This window comes from Salmo trutta, chromosome 37, assembly GCF_901001165.1.
Source record: "Salmo trutta chromosome 37, fSalTru1.1, whole genome shotgun sequence".
In the NCBI taxonomy this organism is placed as follows: Eukaryota; Metazoa; Chordata; class Actinopteri; order Salmoniformes; family Salmonidae; genus Salmo; species Salmo trutta.
This window is the reverse complement of record NC_042993.1, coordinates 13,006,085-13,023,966: the sequence shown is the minus strand read 5'-3', so window position 1 is coordinate 13,023,966 and position 17,882 is coordinate 13,006,085. Positions and strand designations below refer to the sequence as shown.

Genomic DNA, 17,882 nt, shown 5'->3' with positions numbered 1-17,882 from the left:
CAACATTCCATTCCATGATTAGTGTCTGTGTGCCTGTCTGTCGGTAACAGGGAGAACCAATCTCCAGTTTCTTTAAAGAAAGAATTTAGTATTCTAGGTTGCATTGGTTACCATGTAAACCTTGATGTCTGTTGCATGAGAGCAAAATAAAACTTTTGTATACATTTTCTCATCTGTGATTTGTCATGAACATCCAGGAGGATGGACTTTGCTATAAAATTCTGCGGCGTAGTCCTGTTGGTTGGGCTGTCAACAAATCACCTACGGGGGGGGGGGGTTGCTCGTTGTAATTAAATAATAAAGTTTACTTGTTTTGAGGAAATGTAAGTCTCTCCTTTTGATTACAATAATTACATGACACTAGTCTTTCAAAGCACTTCATGATGACGGAAGCGATATTCAGCTACCTTTGCTTTCTTGGGTACAGGAACAATGGTGGCCATCTTGAAGCATGTGGGGACAGCAGACTGGGATAGGGAGATAGAATATGTCCGTAAACACTCCAGCCAGTTGGTCTGTGCATGCTCTGAGGATGCAGCTAGGGATGTTGTCTGGGCCTGCCTTGCGAGGGTTAACACGTTAAAATGTCTTACTCATGTCGGCCACAGAGAAGGACACAGTCCTTGGTACCCGGCCATGTCAGTGGCACTGTGTTATCCTCAAAGCGGGCGAAAAATGTGTTTAGCTCATACAAATATTTATATATTCTTAATTCCATTCCTTTACTTCAGATTTGTGTGTATTGTGGTGAAATTATTAGATATTACCTGTTTAGATATTACTGCACTGTTGGAGCTAGAAACACAAACATTTCGCTACACCTGCAATAACATCTGCTAAACGTGTATGTGACCAATTAAAATTTGATTTGAATCTTACTGCCCCTCCTAATTCTAGTCTGTCTAATTAAAGCATTGAAGAAGTTAAGGTGGAATTCCCCAAAAAATATTATCGTTAGGCCCTTATCATTAATCAATATTTAGGATTTAAACCATTTGCATTTCTAAATCATTTATTGTGTGAGAAACACAGTTTTGGTGTTTTATTGCTGCTTTTTACATGCACTGAAACCCTCAATGTGTTTTCACAACACTTTTAAAAAACACCAGTATTATGTTTGAAAGGGGAAAGGGGGATACCTAGTCAGTTGTACAACTGAATGCATTCAACTGAAATGTGTCTCAATCAGAGAGGTGCGGGGGGCTGCCTCGATGTCATCGGCGCCCGGGGTACAGTGAAGAACCACTTTTTTTTTTTGGAGTACTTAATTTCTGTTTTAAAACACATTCCGTGCATTAAATCATTTACATTGGGTTTAAATCAAACACCCTCCAAACACCAGATCTCAGCTTAGGTGCATTACTTTGTGATTTCATTACACAATCATGGTGTTTTGAGACTTTCTATTTTTAGTGTAGCTGCTGCAGTGGTACATGTTTATAGCTCAACGAAAAGTAGCATATCATTAACTGAGGACCACACTGGAAAGAAGTGTTTTTCATCCTCTGGATTTTCTTGTTCTTAAGTAGTGTTTTTTTTAAACTGTACAATGTTTTTTTTTACCCAAAACAAAATCCATCAATTAGCTACGTACTGCTCTTTTTCTTCACTCTTGTCCAAATGCTCTATACATCATGGGTACTCCCACAACGACTCTCAGCATCAGCCCATATGTATCAGTGGAGAACGGAGGCACAAGATCAAAGTTTCCCACACACCTGGTGGAGCAGTGAATGGTTTGATGGCTGAATGACAGGGAACATCCGAACATCACACCTGCAGGACAGGTACAGGATGGCAACAACAACTGCCCGAGTTACACCAGGAACGCACAATCCCTCCATCAGTGCTCAGACTGTCCACAATAATCAAATTAAATCAAATGTATTTATAAGCCCTTCTTACATCAGCTGATATATCAAAGTGCTGTACAGAAACCCAGCCTAAAACCCCAAACAGCAAGCAATGCAGGTGTAGAAGCACGGTGGCTAGGAAAAACTCCCTAGAAAGGCCAAAACCTAGGAAGAAACCTGGAGAGGAACCAGGCTATGAGGGGTGGCCAGTCCTCTTCTGGCTGTGCCGGGTGGAGATTATAACAGAACATGGCCAAGATGTTCAAATGTTCATAAATGACCAGCATGGTCAAATAATAGTAATCACAGTGAACAGGTCAGGGTTCCATAGCAGCAGGCAGAACAGTTGAAACTGGAGCAGCAGCACGGCCAGGTGGACTGGGGACAACAAGGAGTCATCATGCCAGGTAGTCCTGAGGCATGGTCCTAGGGCTCAGGTCCTCCGAGAGAGAGAGAGAAAGAAAGAATTAGAAAGAGCATACCTAAATTCACACAGGACACCGGATAAGACAGGAGAAATACTCCAGATATAACAGACTGACCCTAGCCCCCCGACACATAAACTACTGCAGCATAAATACTGGAGGCTGAGACAGGAGGGGTCAGGAGACACTGTGGCCCCATCCGATGATACCCCCGGGCAATAGGCTGAGAGAGGCTGGACTGAGGGCTTGTAGGCCTGTTGTAAGGCAGGTCCTAACCAGACATCACCGGCAACAACATCGCCAATAGGCACAAACCCACTGTCGCTGGACCAGACAGGACTGGCAAAAAGTGCTCTTCACTGACAAGTCATGGTTTTGTCTCACCAGGGGTGATAGTCGGATTCGCGTTTATCGTCAAAGGAATGATCGTTACACCGAGGCCTGTACTCTGGGGCGGGATCGATTTGGAGGTGGAGGGTCCATCATGGTCTGGGGTGGTGTGTCACAGCATCTTTGGACTGAGCTTGATGTCATTGCAGGCAATCTTAACACTGTGTGTTACAGGGAAGACATCCTCTTCCCTCATGTGGTACCCTTCCTGCAGGCTCATCCTGACATGACCCTCAAGCATGACAAAGCCACCAGCCATACTGCTCGTTCTGTGCATGATTTTCTGCAAGACAGAAATGTTAGTGTTCTGCCATTGCCAGCGAAGAGCCCAGATCTCAATCCCATTGAGCACGTCTGGGACCTGTTGGATCGGCGGGTGAGGGCTAGGGCCATTCCCTCCAGAAATGTCTGGGAATTTGCAGGTGCCTTGGTGGAAGAGTGGGGTAAAATCTCACAGCAAGAACTGGCAAATTTGGTGCAGTCCATGAGGAGGATATGCACAGCAGTACTTAATGTAGCTGGTGACCACACCAGATACTGTTACTTTTTTGACCCCCCCCTTTGTTCAGGGACACATTATTACATTTCTGTTAGTAACATGTCTGTGGAACTTGTTCAGTTTATATCTCAGTTATTGAATCTTGTTATGTTCATACAAATATTTACACATGTTAAGTTTGCTGAAAATAAACGTAGTTGACAGTGAGAGGACATTTCTTTTTTTGCTGAGTTTAGTTAAAATGACAGGGAAAGGGCTTTGTTATCATTATGCAAATAGATGGGTCGGGGAAAAGGTGGAGATAAAGAATTGTATGTTTCTCTCTCTCTCTATTTATTTCTTCTATAGGGTGGAGCTACATAATCTATGTTTGATTGAAGACTTTTCATCTATTCCACAACCAGTGAAGGCCATCCATTCTGCAGAGATGTTTAATTTCCCCCTGCTTTGACAATGGCAAAAGTAATGTTCTGACAGCCTGAGTGACAGTTTAGCAGTTGAATTTTAAACACATTTCTCAATAGAAAATCCCAGACAGGCTAGGACTGCATCCCAAATGGCACCCTATTCCCTATATAGTGCACTACTTTAGACCAGCAATTGGGAATTGCAAAATGTTGATTTTGATGTGTGCTTGGGGTTATTGCCTTGCTGGAAGTTCCACTTGCGGCCAAGTTTCAGCTTCCTGATGTGACAGAAGGGGTACAAACCCTGAGTTTACCGCAGAAGAAACGTCTTACCATTAAACCAAGAGGAAATCCCCTCTTGGGCTGAGGCCAGACATTGACTTTGAAGTTGCAGGGGGGCTACTCCTTCATGTGACCATGAGCAACCATTCTTCGGCTCATGTCCGCTATACTGGCAGAGGCAAACACGTTTTTGGCTAAATACTGTACATTAGAAATGTGTTATAAACATTATGCTGACCATGCTATCATGAGACAGACTTCTTCTTCGAAGTAATTTGATATATTGTCTTGGTGTTTGAGTAAGAGGAAGGACTCTAATGATTCCTTATTTCTGCATGTTAGAAAGACATGTTTGACCTATGGTACGGCATAATTCTATATCAAATCAAACTTTATTCATAGAGCACAAGTTAATGCATTTGGAAGTTCTTAAAACCAAAAGTAAAATAATAAATACATATATAAAAATGACAAAGATATGATAGATGACCTAGACAAATTAAAATGGCAAAATTAAACTGAATAGGGCAAGAAAACAACAGTGAAACCAGAGAGACTGATGGAAGTAAAATAAATAAGGCAAATAAAATGCTACCAGGAAGATAAATTAGCACAATAAAATCACCCTAAGTAAAAGCACTACTGTCTCTGAGGAACTCAGAAAATCCTGGTCTCATAGACTAGACATAACATAGTAAACGTCAATCAAGTATACCAAATTAGTATGATATGTTACATTTTGTATGGTTACATAAGACAGAGATGGTTATGTCTTGGAAATTCTTTCACAGGGACACTCAAAGTCAATCTTAAATTAATCATTGTTTATTTGTCAGCGTGCTGGAGAGGTTCCAACCAACTCAAAACATCATAGTACACATGTCAATCAGGAGCTCTGCCTGGGCAGTCCCAGCAGTTGTCTTATATACGGCTATACGCAGACAAGTTATATTTGCATGATGTAGCATAATTAATCATTACTGTTTTGTGACAGACCAATACTGGTTCATAACACGTGACAGACAAATACCTCATGAGGCTTCATCTCTCTAAGCTGAGACCTTGAAACTGAGATATCTTTCAAAACAAGGTCTGGGCGTACTGCCAAATTTCAGCTACTGATAGGGAGGATTTGTACAGTCAACCACTTGCATGAACACATAAATTGGTTTATATAACAGCACATGAATTGAACACAGAAATTAGTTATAAGGAAAGCACAAACATTAAATGTCCATTACATTCCATCCTCATCACTTGTGTGACAATAATCATTACATTTTAATGTAAGCATTTAGATGTTAGCTTCTATATCAAAATATTCTTTACTCCTATTAAAGTAATGGAAATCAACACAGAAAAAAAACAGACACTTCATAATTTCAAACCCTTCATTCTAGGTTGTGCAATCCAATTAGTATGGTAATACTATAATGATAATAAAGGTTAGACTTCTATTAATGGGAGTGAGTATCAAAAATACACACACATACCAAGAGATCTGTAGATTCAGAGATGAATATATCTCTCAATGTTAACCACTGTTTCCATATTTCTTACCACAATAGGGTTGGATTGACCTATGTTTTTCACTAACTGTCCCTGGACATCAACCTAGTCAAAATATAAAACTCAGTTGTTTAACCTTCAAAAGGTTGGTGCTTGCTCATCAGCTCAGTGTTCCACATAATGTAAACAGGTTAAGGGTTTAGATGACCTTACCCTCAACTTGTTAAGGCACATGGAGCTATGGTGTTGTATCATTGAATGTCATTTTCCAATTACTCCCTCAAAAAACAGTTATCACACTTATCTACAACACTCATACGTACAGTACCGATTTGCCCTTTTTAAAGGTAGGAAAATGTAATATAGCATTCCTACGTGTGGCCTACCTTCAGATCAGTCACTTCTGTATTTTTGTTGATGTAAAGAGTGAGTTAATCTGTAATCTTAGATAATAATATATTATTATTATAATAATATATTATCTAAGATTACAGATTAATATACCTTTCCCTTGAGGTTAGTCATTTGATAAATATTTATTTCACCATCAAGGTAACAACAATAGCATTAGACCAGTATCAAATATCCCCTCTGATCAGTTCCTTGCTCATCTCTAATGAGCCATGTACAATATACAGTTTATATAATTAATTTATTCACAACTGAATACTGGCATCCACAGAATGATAGAGTATCAAACAAAAAATATATAATCTACTCACCTGGCAACTTGAGAGTAATCACACTGGTTGTTTCAAAGAGCCACATCGCATCAAACAGCAACACCAACAACTGCAACACCACAGGTTGAGGGAATTATACAGCATTAGACAGTAGCAAAGCCAATCATCAAACAGACTGGAGGAACCTTGCACCATCTCTACAGTGAAGCATGGTGGTGGCAGCATTAACATTGTTTTAATTTAAAGAAGGTGTAACTGTCTCTGTCAATCAGGGTTGGGGTCAATTCCATTTCAATTCAAGAATTACACTGAAATTCCAATTTCAATTATCTTCAAGGCTTTTCAATTAGGAACATTTGGAATTGGAATTGGTGTACTTTCTGAATATAGTGGAATTAAAATGGAATTGACCCCAACCCTGCTGTCAATAAGACAGCACAACTAGGATACACATTTACATAATCTAGTCATTCTGTTTTTTATCCTCACCAAACATAAAATAAACTTAACTATGCTTAAATTTCTTAATAGAAATCTCATTCTACATTAACATTGGTCAACATAAAAATCAACTGCATGAAAGGAAACACATGAAACTTTCTAGAAATAAACAGGATCACTCACCTATCTGCAGAACATGTCCACAGAATGAGACTGGTCAGCAAATGACCATGCAAATACCATGGACTGATGTGATAATAACAATTTCACAAGCAGAATGCAGAAGTTGAGACTGAAGGTTGACAGGGAAGGTCATCTAACTTTTCTATGTAAGCAGGGAATAGATTTGGCGATTTAGAGACATTCAATATGTTGACGAGATGATGATAATATTTCACACACGTACAAGTGTGTATTATCCATGTGTGAATTGAAATGTGTTTTTTGTATATCCCATCTCCCTCTGAGACACCATGGGTAAAACTGTACATGTTCTGGTGTAGACTCAGATGACCATATCATGGCCTCTTCTGTATTATTCATTAGATGAGTGAGTTACTCTGTAATTTCAGATGAGATACAGTCCTATCCTTTGAGGTTCATCATTTCAGAAACAATTTCACCATCAGGGTAACACAGCAATGACATTAGAACAATATAAAATATCCCCTCTGACCTCTGCAGTATTTCCGTGTTCATCTGTTATGAAAAGTAGTACATAGTTCATATCTCAATAATTAATCAATAACTCAGTACTGACATCCACACCATGATAGATCAGAATAAACCGGGTAAGTGTCTACCTGATAAATGTCTTTAATACATCTAGCAATTCTTTCTTCATTTAAAAATGTTTATTTGACAACAAGCTATTTCAACAAGCAATTTGGGACATACCAACCATACCCTAAACATAAGATATGATTAGTAACACATTTACACACATCCTCCATAAAACTAGCATGAGGGATGACGCATACCAAACTTCATTTTTAAAGTATGTTACATTTTAATGATATTTTATGGAGGAGATAGAGAGAACCCAGAGAGAAAATGGCCAAAATGACTTCCTTCTGAGGGTGAAAAAGATACATTTTTAGGATGATTCTGATATCGGAATATATCATTATCTGGCCACTACTAGAAAAACGTTAAATGCTAATAAATTAGTTATAATGCCACTTATAATGCCAAATGAATTACAATAACTACTTTAACTATTCCTAGTAAATTAGACTTTGTAGCGAATTAGATAAAATTGGCTTAGAATGAGCAGTCCAGCTCAGAAGCAGTTCAGGGGTAGATGGTAGAGATCCTTCTGGCGATGTCACTCATTTGGAGCTACAGTTCTCATCTGGGAGATATGCGAGAAAAAACAACAACAACGTTAATGGAGGTGTGTCACTGAATTCACATTTAGAATATGTTTGTCTCTATGGTCAAACTTGAACTTGTTGCAAAGTATTTCATTAGATTGTGAGGTGTATATAACTCTTGATGTTCATATATTAGCAGAGATAAATTAGTGACATCAAAAGATGTCCTACTATACCTGTACAACTACTGGTGTGGTCTGGCCAGGACAGTGTAAACAACATTGGCAGCATCCTTTGGCTCTTTATCGCCATCCAGTGGTACATTTGGAACTTGAATCTGGTCCAGACTGGGAAAGAAAAGAGGAAGGGACATACATTTGAAGTCGGAAGTTTACATACACTTATGTTGGAGTCATTAAAACTCATTTTTCAACCACTCCACAAATTTTTTGTTAACAAACTATAGTTTTGGCAAGTCAGTTAGGACATCTACTTTGTGCATGACACAAGTAATTTATCCATTAATTGTTTAGAGACAGATTATTTCACTTATAATTCACTGTATCACAATTTCAGTGGGTCAGAAGTTTACATAAACTAAGTTGACTGTGCCTTTAAACAGCTTTGAAAATTCCAGAAAATTATGTCTTGGCTTTATTTTTTTATTTTACCTTTATTTAACTAGGCAAGTCAGTTAAGAACAAATTCTTATTTTCAATGACGGCCTAGGAACAGTGGGTTAACTGCCTGGTTCAAGGGGAGAACGACAGATTTGTACCTTGTCAGCTTGGGGATTTGAACTTACAACCTTTCGTTTGCTAGCCCAACGCTCTAACATCTAGGCTATGCTGCCATGCAGAAGCTTCTGATAGGCTAATTGACATAATTAGAGTTATTTGGAGATGTACCTGTGGATGTATTTCAAGGCCTACCTTTAAACTCAGTGCCTCTTTGCTTGACATCATGGGAAAATCAAAAGAAATTAGCCAAGACCTCAGAAAACAAATTGTAGACCTCCACAAGTCTGGTTCCACGTTCATCTGTACAAACAATAATACGCAAGTATAAACACCATGGGACCACACAGCCGTCATACCGCTAAGGAAGGAGACACGTTCTGTCTCCTAGAGATGAAGGTACTTTGGTGCGAAAAGTGCAAATCAATCCCAGAACAACATCAAAGGACCTTGTGAAGATGCTGGAGGAAACAGGTACCAAAGTATCTATATCCACAGTAAAACGAGTCCTATATCGACATAACCTGAAAGGCCACTCAGCAAGGAAGAACCCACTGCTCCAAAACCGCCATTAAAAAAGACAGACTACGGATTGCAACTGCACATGGGGAAAAAGATCTTACTTTTTGGAGAAATGTCCTCTGGTCTGATGAAACAAAAATATAACTGTTTGGCCATAATGACCATCGTTATGTTTGGAGGAAAAAGGGGGAGGCTTTCAAGCTGAAGAACACCATCTAAACCGTGAAGCATGGGGGTGGTAGCATCATGTTGTGGAGGTGCTTTGCTGCAGGAGGGACTGGTGCCCTTCACAAAATTGATGGCATCATGAGGTAGGAAAAGTATATGGATATATTGAAGCAACATCTCAAGACATCAGTCAGGAAGTTAAAGCTTGGTTGCAAATGGGTCTTCCAAATGGACAATGACCCCAAGCATACTTCCAAAGTTGTGGCAAAATGGCTTAAGGACAACAAAGTCAATGTATTGGAGTGGCCATCACAAAGCCCTGACCTCAATCCTATAGGACATTTGTGGGCAGAACTGAAAAAGCTTGTGCGAGCAAGGATGCCTAAAAACCTGACTCAGTTACACCAGCTCTGTCAGGAGGAATGGGCCAAAATTCACCCAACTTATTGTGGGACGCTTGTGGAAGGCTACCCAAAACGTTTGACCCAAGTTAAACAATTTAAAGGCAATGCTACCAAATACTAATTGAGTGTATGTAAACTTCTGACCCACTGGGAATGTGATGAAAGAAATAAAACCTGAAATAAATCATTCTCTCTACTATTATTCTGACATTTCACATTCTGAAAATAAAGTGGTCATCCTTACTGACCTAAGACAGGGAATTTATACTCTGATTAAATGCCAGGAATTGTGAAAAACTGAGTTGAAATGTATTTGGCTTAGGTGTATGTAAACTTCTGACTTCAACTGTAGGTAATGCAATGTGCCGCTGGTCTGTACAGTGAGGGAAAAAACGATTTGATCCCCTGCTGATTTTGTACGTTTGCCCACTGACAAAGAAATGATCATTCTATAATTTTAATGGTAGGTTTATTTGAACAGTGAGAGACAGAATAACAAACAAAAAAATCCAGAAAAACGCATGTCAAAAATGTTATAAATTGATTTGCATTTTAATGAGGGAAATAAGTATTTGACCCCCTCTCAATCAGAAAGATTTCTGGCTCCCAGGTGTCTTTTATACAGGTAACGAGCTGAGATTAGGAGCACACTCTTAAAGGGAGTGCTCCTAATCTCAGTTTGTTACCTGTATAAAAGATACCTGTCCACAGAAGCAATCAATCAATCAGATTCCAAACTCTCCACCATAGCCAAGACCAAAGAGCTCTCCAAGGATGTCAAGGACAAGATTGTTGACCTACACAAGGCTGGAATGGGCTACAAGACATTCGCCAAGCAGCTTGGTGAGAAGGAGACAACAGTTGGTGCGATTATTCGCAAATGGAAGAAACACAAAAGAACTGTCAATCTCCCTCGGCCTGGGGCTCCATGCAAGATCTCACCTCGTAGAGTTGCAATGATCATGAGAACGGTGAGGAATCAGCCCAGAACTACACGGGAGGATCTTGTCAATGATCTCAAGGCAGCTGGGACCATAGTCACCACGAAAACAATTGGTAACACACTACGCCGTGAAGGACTGAAATCCTGCAGCGCCCGCAAGGTCCCCCTGCTCAAGAAAGCACATATACATGCCCGTCTGAAGTTTGCCAATGAACATCTGAATGATTCAGAGGACAACTGGGTGAAAGTGTTGTGTTCAGATGAGACCAATATGGAGCTATTTGGCATCAACTCAACTCGCCGTGTTTGGAGGAGGAGGAATGCTGCCTATGACCCCAAGAACACCATTACCACCGCCAAGCATGGAGGTGGAAACATTATGCTTTGGGGGTGTTTTTCTGCTAAGGGGACAGGACAACTTCACCGCATCAAAGGGATGATGGACGGGGCCATGTACAGTCAAATCTTGGGTGAGAATCTCCTTCCCTCAGCCAGGGCATTGAAAATGGGTCATGGATGGGTATTCCAGCATGACAATGACCCAAAACACACGGCCAAGGCAACAAAGGAGTGGCTGAAGAAGAAGCACATTAAGGTCCTGGAGTGGCCTAGCCAGTCTCCAGACCTTAATCCCATAGAAAATCTGTGGAGGGAGCAGAAGGTTTGAGTTGCCAAACGTCAGCCTCGAAACCTTAATAACTTGGAGAAGATCTGCAAAGAGGAGTTGGACAAAATCCCTCCTGAGATGTGTGCAAACCTGGTGGCCAACTACAAGAAACGTCTGACCTCTGTGATTGCCAACAAGGGTTTTGCCACCAAGTACTAAGTCATGTTTTGCAGAGCGGTCAAATACTTATTTCCCCCATTAAAATGCAAATCAATTTATAACATTTTTGACATTTTTTGTTGTTATTCTGTCTCTCACTGTTCAAATAAACCTACCATTAAAATTAGAGACTGATCATTTCTTTGTCAGTGGGCAAACGTACAAAATCAGCAGGGGATCAAATACTTTTTTCCCTCACTTAATGTCAGAAAGAGGAAGAAAGAAGGATAAGACAGAGAGGAGATGCATGAGGAGGAAGGGAGAGGGTAGGAGGAGAAAGAGGGAGGAGAGAGTATATAAGGGAGAGGAGAGAATGAGAAAGGTGAGTAGAAAGGGGAGAGAGGGGGAAGAAGAGAAAAGAGGAAGATCAAGGGGAGAGGGTGGGAGGAGAAAGAGGATGAGGACGATAAGGAAGGGGAGGAGGAAGTGAGAGATGGAGGATGGCTGGTCACCTGGGGATCCTGGAGTAATGCACAGTGATATAGTTGAGGATGCTGTCTGCCTCTGTGCAGGGTGGAGCATCCTTCAGGGGTACGATGGAGGGATGGGCACTCTCATACACCTCCTCTGGCTCCTCCTATCAAACACAGAGAAAATAGGGGGATTACCATGAGAGGATTGAAGAAGGGTTGATGTCACTTCAATAGAGAGAACCCAAACCTGGGTTTAAAATGTGGCCGAATTATGGGGTTGTAACTACCCCTGATGTATGTACATGGTAGGTTATTAAAGTGTAGGTACATATTGTTACCTTTGATCTTTCAAAAGAAGATGGGGATCTAATCATGAGGAACTCTAATGGCATGACCTGATTATTACAAGTGGACCATGGTGTCTCCATCTAGTGGTACAGATTGGGAGTTGTTGTTTAACCTACCGGGATGTCGGACATCTTGCCAGTCCTCAGCTGAAGGGTCTGCTGGACTGACTCGTAGAACAGGCTGTCAGCTGTCACCGATGGCCTCTGTTATTCCATATAAATACAACCAACGACAATTCTTTGTTCATTATTTTTCTATATATTATTTCATCACATAATGGCTAGGCTATATTGATCTCAATGCTTGGAGGAGGAAGAGTCAAGTACCTTCTTGTTTTCCTCTGGATATTCCATGTCTACTCTGTGCATGTTTTTGCTGTGAAGAAGGCAGATAGATACAACATATTAATTTCCACAATCAAATGAAGTGTCTAGTAACATTGATTCGGGCCAATGTTCCTGAGGTCCCCTGCCTTCCATAGACCATCATAGTGTCGAAAGGTGTAGTGCGTCACCTGATCATGATGGCCACAGTGAGAGTGATGAGACCAGCAGACACGCCCACAGCTGAGGCCAGGGCGATAACCTTCAGTCTGCCTGCCAATCAGAGAGCAACAACTGGTTCAGTCTGAGTAAATCTGACAGTAGTCACCATCATAGAGGGGAGAATGGGGATGTTTGGGTTAATGCCAGTGAGAGTGAAGGAGAGGAAAGAGATGGCCAAGAAGGATGAGAAGAAAATAGGGACAGAAAGATTGACAGACATAGACAGGAAGACAGACAGAGCAAAATATCCAGCTTTTGTCAGCTCCATTAATCAATTATCAAATCTCTAGACTTCTGTTATCTGATATCAAAGTTCAGCTCTTCTTCCCCTTTTAGAGTTAGTGAAAGTCATCCATATATGACTCACAGGTCAGAGAACTGAAAGCAGAAAGACTCTGGGATAGTGAGTGGGCAGACTGAGGGGCATACAGTGACAGATTTAGATAGGGTGTCTTGCCAAACATGTCTGTGAGACAGACATTACATTTACAGTAGTGATTAAATAAGAAACACACAGACAGAAGCCATCTGGGTCACTGAGTTCAGACTCCCCACCTCCTACTCTAACCTCCCTCCATCCTGCCCAGTCCACTGACCTCTGACCCTGACAGTGAGGACAGGCGAGCTGTGGACGCCGATACGGTTGCGTGCCTCGCAGTAGTACTGGCCGCTCTCCCCGGGGCTGACCTCAGCGAAGGTGTAGCTGGGGCCCGATCGCGTTACCCAGGCGTCAGCCGCATTGATCCTGAACCACGTGTAGTTGTCCACCGCCGGGTTGGCCTGGCTGCTGCAGGTCAGAGTCAGAGGACGGCCCGCGTCGATCACACTGGAGGGCTGCGCAAACACAGATGTGTTCTTAGGGGCATCTGGGGGAGAGGGGAGAAGAGGAGAGGTGTGTGTGTGTGTGGGGGGGGGGGGCATGCAGAGAGAGAGAGGGATTGGGGAGGGGATAAAAAAGATGCTGGCATGGAGGGGGCACAGACGGGGAGTGAAAGAGAGAAAGGATAATAGGATAGACAGACAGGCAGCCAAGGGCAGAGAGAGGGGTGAGAGAGAGAGGAGAAGAAGGGAACGGGGGAGTAGACCGACAGGCAGCCAAGGGCAAAGAGAGGAGAGAGAGAGAGAGAAGAGAAGGGGAAAAGGGGGGGGGAGTAGACCAACAGGGAGTCAAGGTGATGGAGGAGAGAAAGAGAGGGAGAGAAACAAGGAAAGTTAAACAAATATTTAGAGAGACATAGATTTTTGAGAAATGACAAAACAGAGGGGGCGAGAGGGATCGAGAGAGAGAGAAAGAGAGAGAGACACTGACAGAGACAGGTAGATTGATTGGTTCCTCCACAGGGCAGAAAGGAGTTTAGGTGTCATTTTGCAGACAGAGGAACCTGAGCAGCACACTGGATCCACACACACTCCTGCTCACCTTAACACACTCCTGAGGTTGGACATACACTGAGTGGACAAAACATGACATAGACTGACCAGGTGAATCCTATGATCCCTTATTGATGTCACCTGTTAAATCCACTTCAATCAGTGTAGATGAAGCAGTGGAGGCAGGTTAAAGAAGGATTTTTAAGGCTTGAGACAATTGATACATGGATTGTGTATGTGTGCCACTCAGAGGGTGAATGGTCAAGACAAAATATTTAAGTGCCTTTGAACAGGGTACGGTAGAAGGTGCCAGGCACCCAGTTTGGGTGTGTCAAGAACTGCAGCGCTGCTGGGTTATTCACGCTCAACAATTTCCCGTGTGTATCAAGCATGGTCCACCACCCAAAGGACATCCAGCCAACTTGACACAACAGTGGGAAGCACTGAAGTCAACATAGGCCAGCATCCCTATGGAATGGTTTTGACACCTTGTAGAGTCCATGGCCCGACAAATTGAGTCTGTTCTGAAGAAAGGTGTTCCTAATGTTTTGTACACTCAGTGTACACCATATCTCTCTCTTGGAATAGAAGAGCTTGCAAAATGACCACAGTATTTTCATCAATTTACAGTGTGTGGTCAGGAACCATTATCAGATTTCCTCTGACAGTTTCATAACATTATCAGCAACAGTGTTATATCTGCACAATCCAGACAACAATTCAGAACAGTGGACAGCCAGCCATTATTTGAACATTACTTGTACAGAAGACTATTGTACATTGTTGTTCTACTTACAGAGAATGGCGAGAGTGAAAACAGAGGAGCTCCCCTGTCCGTGTTGGTTCCAGGCCGTGCAGTAGTACTGTCCTCCGTTCTGTGAGCGGACGCTGGAGAAGGAGAGGTTCTGTGTTGACCCTTTGGCCCAGGTCTGACCCCCCATGATCTTGAACCAGGCATAGCGATCCACTGGGGGGTGGGCCTTGCTGCTGCAGGTCAAGTTGACAGAGTAGCCTTCCTTGATGTCTCCTGTTGGACTAACCAACACCTTGGTGCTCTTTGGAGAGTCTGGACAACAAAACAATACATTATTGTTACGATGTATTCACTTGGCAGAGTAGTAACATAAATTGCAGGTACGAAAAGTAGAGTTATGCAGTGACAATTTAAGAAGTCAAAATGCCCTTCTGGACATTGTGGAAAGTGTACTGTAACTTCCTGTTGTAGGCCTTGTGACAAATGATGTCCCCATAGTTGCCAAAATAAACATATTACCCAATCATGATTGACCCAGACTACCCTCACAGACAGTGTCATGAACTACTGGCAGTTTGGCACTTGGTCATGTGAAATGAATAGATGTTAAATCTTTACAAAAGTAATATACTTTTTCCCCTATAGAAGGCAATAACTTAATATGACTATATCAGACTCACTAGTTATACACTAATTGTTGTATTGACCATAGAACTAGAATTCCAATTCCATGGTATCAACTTCTTCCAAAACCGTACCGCAAGCAATGCGTGTCAAATACACCAAATACACACTGATAATCTATAGACATGTATAGATACCAACAGCCAGGCCCTTACATGTGACGTTGAGCAGGACAGGTTTGGACCTCTCTGTACCAAGTGGGTTGCGTGCCACACAGAAGTACTCTCCCCGGTCGGTGTGGGACACCCTCTTTAGGTGGAGCTGGGGTCTGAAGCTGTCTGGAATGCTGCCACTCTCCCTGTCCTTAAACCAGGCATAGCTCTCCACCGCCGGAGCCCCACTGCTGCTGCAGGTCATAGTCACAGACACCCCTTCCACTACCACACCCATGAGACTCACCTCAATCACTGTGGAACGAGGAGCATCTAGGGGATGTTGGGGAGAGCGAAGGAGAGAGAATTACTACACTGTTGGAGCTAGAAACACTAGCATTTTGCTATTCCCGCAATAACATCTGCTAAACATGTGTATCTGACCAATAAAATGGGATTTGATTTGAGAGGTGAAGATAATGGAAAGAAGAAAATGAAATAGGAAGATGGAGAGGGGAGAGAGAGAGACGGGGGATAGAAAGTAAATACTAACTGAAACCTATAAGGTCATGAAAATTCAAATGTCAATCACACATAAACACTACTCACGTCCCAGAGCCAAGGCCAGCGATGGAGACTGGACATTCTGTGGGGGGATTGGGCGACAGGTGTAGGTACCAGCGTGCTGGCTGTCAAAGTTGTAGATGGTCAGCCACTTCTCAGGTGATCCCAGGTTGATGCCGTTCCTGTAGAGAGCAAGACTCCTCCCTTCTGCAGCACAGCCTCTGGCCATACAGCCCAGGTACACTGTCTCTCCTGACCCAAACATGTTGTCTGTCCTCGCAGGATGGACCTGAACCTGAAGCTCTGGGAGCAACACAAACAGAGAGAATTCTGGAACAAAATGCAACGAATATAACTCTGCTTTATTTACCTAACATTATATTCCTCTGTGCTATGACATAAGGCGTTGATATAGCCTGAACAGCTGTGTGTATTAGAGACAGTTACTGTATGTGTATGTCCTGGAATAATTGTAGCTCGGAGAAGCATGTATCACAGTGAACATGGTAAATGTCAATGGAAATGCTCCACAACATGCTACAATGAATACATTTCAAGCACAGATTAACATGGGACTTATAGAGATGTAATCAAATGAACCAAAATTACAAAAGTTGTTTTGATATGCAGGATAGATGACTGACCTGTGACAAAGAGCGAGACGGTGTCCGGGGAGGTCCATCGTCCCTGTGGGTGGTCTGTCTCAAACCTAAAGTGGTACTGTCCAGCATCGCCAAGCTTCACGTTGGTGATCTGGATCCCACAGCTTTTATGGCTGCCTGTATACTTTGTCCTTCCTCTGTAAGACATGCTAACCAAGCTGGAGTCAGAGTGGTGGGCAAACTCCCTCCGGCCAGAGACCCTGAACCACATCACCCTCCTGACAGTGTGTCCTGATGGGTAGTCATACCAACAAGGGAGAGTGACAGTGGTCCCAGCCCAGACACAGATCTCTCTCCGGGTGAAGGACACAGTCCACTTGCTACCCCCAGAGCCTGGAAGAAACCACAAACAATACTGATGAAGCCAATAATGTGTGCAGGGTGTCCGTCCTCATGTGCTGCCTGCTGCTGACGGTCTGTCTCACAGATCAATACCATATAAATAACCTGTGCGCAATGCAAGGACACCTGGGTAACTTTAGAAGTATAAGCACAGAACAGAATGATTTTAGAACATAGGCTATAGGCTACCGAAGTGGCATTTAATAAAATACCGGTAACGAAGTTGTAATAAGTTGTGTTATGCAGTTACCTGGTAAAGCGGTGAGGATAGCGCTCAATGCAAACGCAGCTGTTAACATGTCTCCGCACAAGCCCTACAAAGTCAAATTCAACCAGAGAGTGAAAATTGATATGAGTGATCAGAAGGAATGAAAGCAACGACCAGCATTAACATCATCATGACCAAAAGATCACCGAAGACCCACCTCGCCAGGTGTCCTTGTCCTCTTTTCTCACAGAGTAGCCAGGAAAGTCAGTCGGCGCGCCGGGCAATCGGTGTCTTTTATTATGAGGACGCAGTTCGCGGAATTTGTTTGTGAGGCTGACCTAGAATAAGATAGAAGCGGAGGCGGGGACGGGTCAGTCTTGAGTCTCTAGCCATCACCTCTAACCATGTCGAATCATGCTCCTGCCGAGCTCTCCTCCACAACCCGCTTTAGCTCCGATTATGCAACCTGGACTCATGGGTAGACGTAACAAAGT

General features: G+C 42.5%; 1 protein-coding gene and 1 long non-coding RNA gene across 2 annotated transcripts; both read right to left on the bottom strand.

Annotated features, from left to right (window-relative positions):
• Nucleotides 1-3,381: 3,381 nt before the first annotated feature.
• Nucleotides 3,382-6,997, bottom strand: LOC115177433 (uncharacterized). Its single transcript, XR_003872401.1, has 2 exons — nt 6,673-6,997; nt 3,382-6,157 (listed from the first exon to the last, which is right to left on the bottom strand). It is a non-coding gene; the product is annotated as an uncharacterized LOC115177433 (long non-coding RNA).
• A 284-nt stretch (nt 6,998-7,281) lies between these two features.
• Nucleotides 7,282-17,829, bottom strand: LOC115177428 (B-cell receptor CD22). The gene is made up of 13 exons (XM_029738177.1): nt 17,606-17,829; nt 17,431-17,494; nt 16,821-17,171; nt 16,222-16,479; nt 15,676-15,945; nt 14,879-15,148; nt 13,308-13,577; nt 12,681-12,762; nt 12,493-12,541; nt 12,283-12,369; nt 11,858-11,982; nt 8,042-8,152; nt 7,282-7,843 (listed from the first exon to the last, which is right to left on the bottom strand). The coding sequence occupies exons 2-12, from the start codon at nt 17,477-17,479 to the stop codon at nt 8,050-8,052; spliced, it is 1,914 nt and encodes a 637-aa protein (XP_029594037.1). The 5' UTR covers nt 17,480-17,494; nt 17,606-17,829; the 3' UTR covers nt 7,282-7,843; nt 8,042-8,049.
• Between the last annotated feature and the right edge of the window lie 53 nt (nt 17,830-17,882).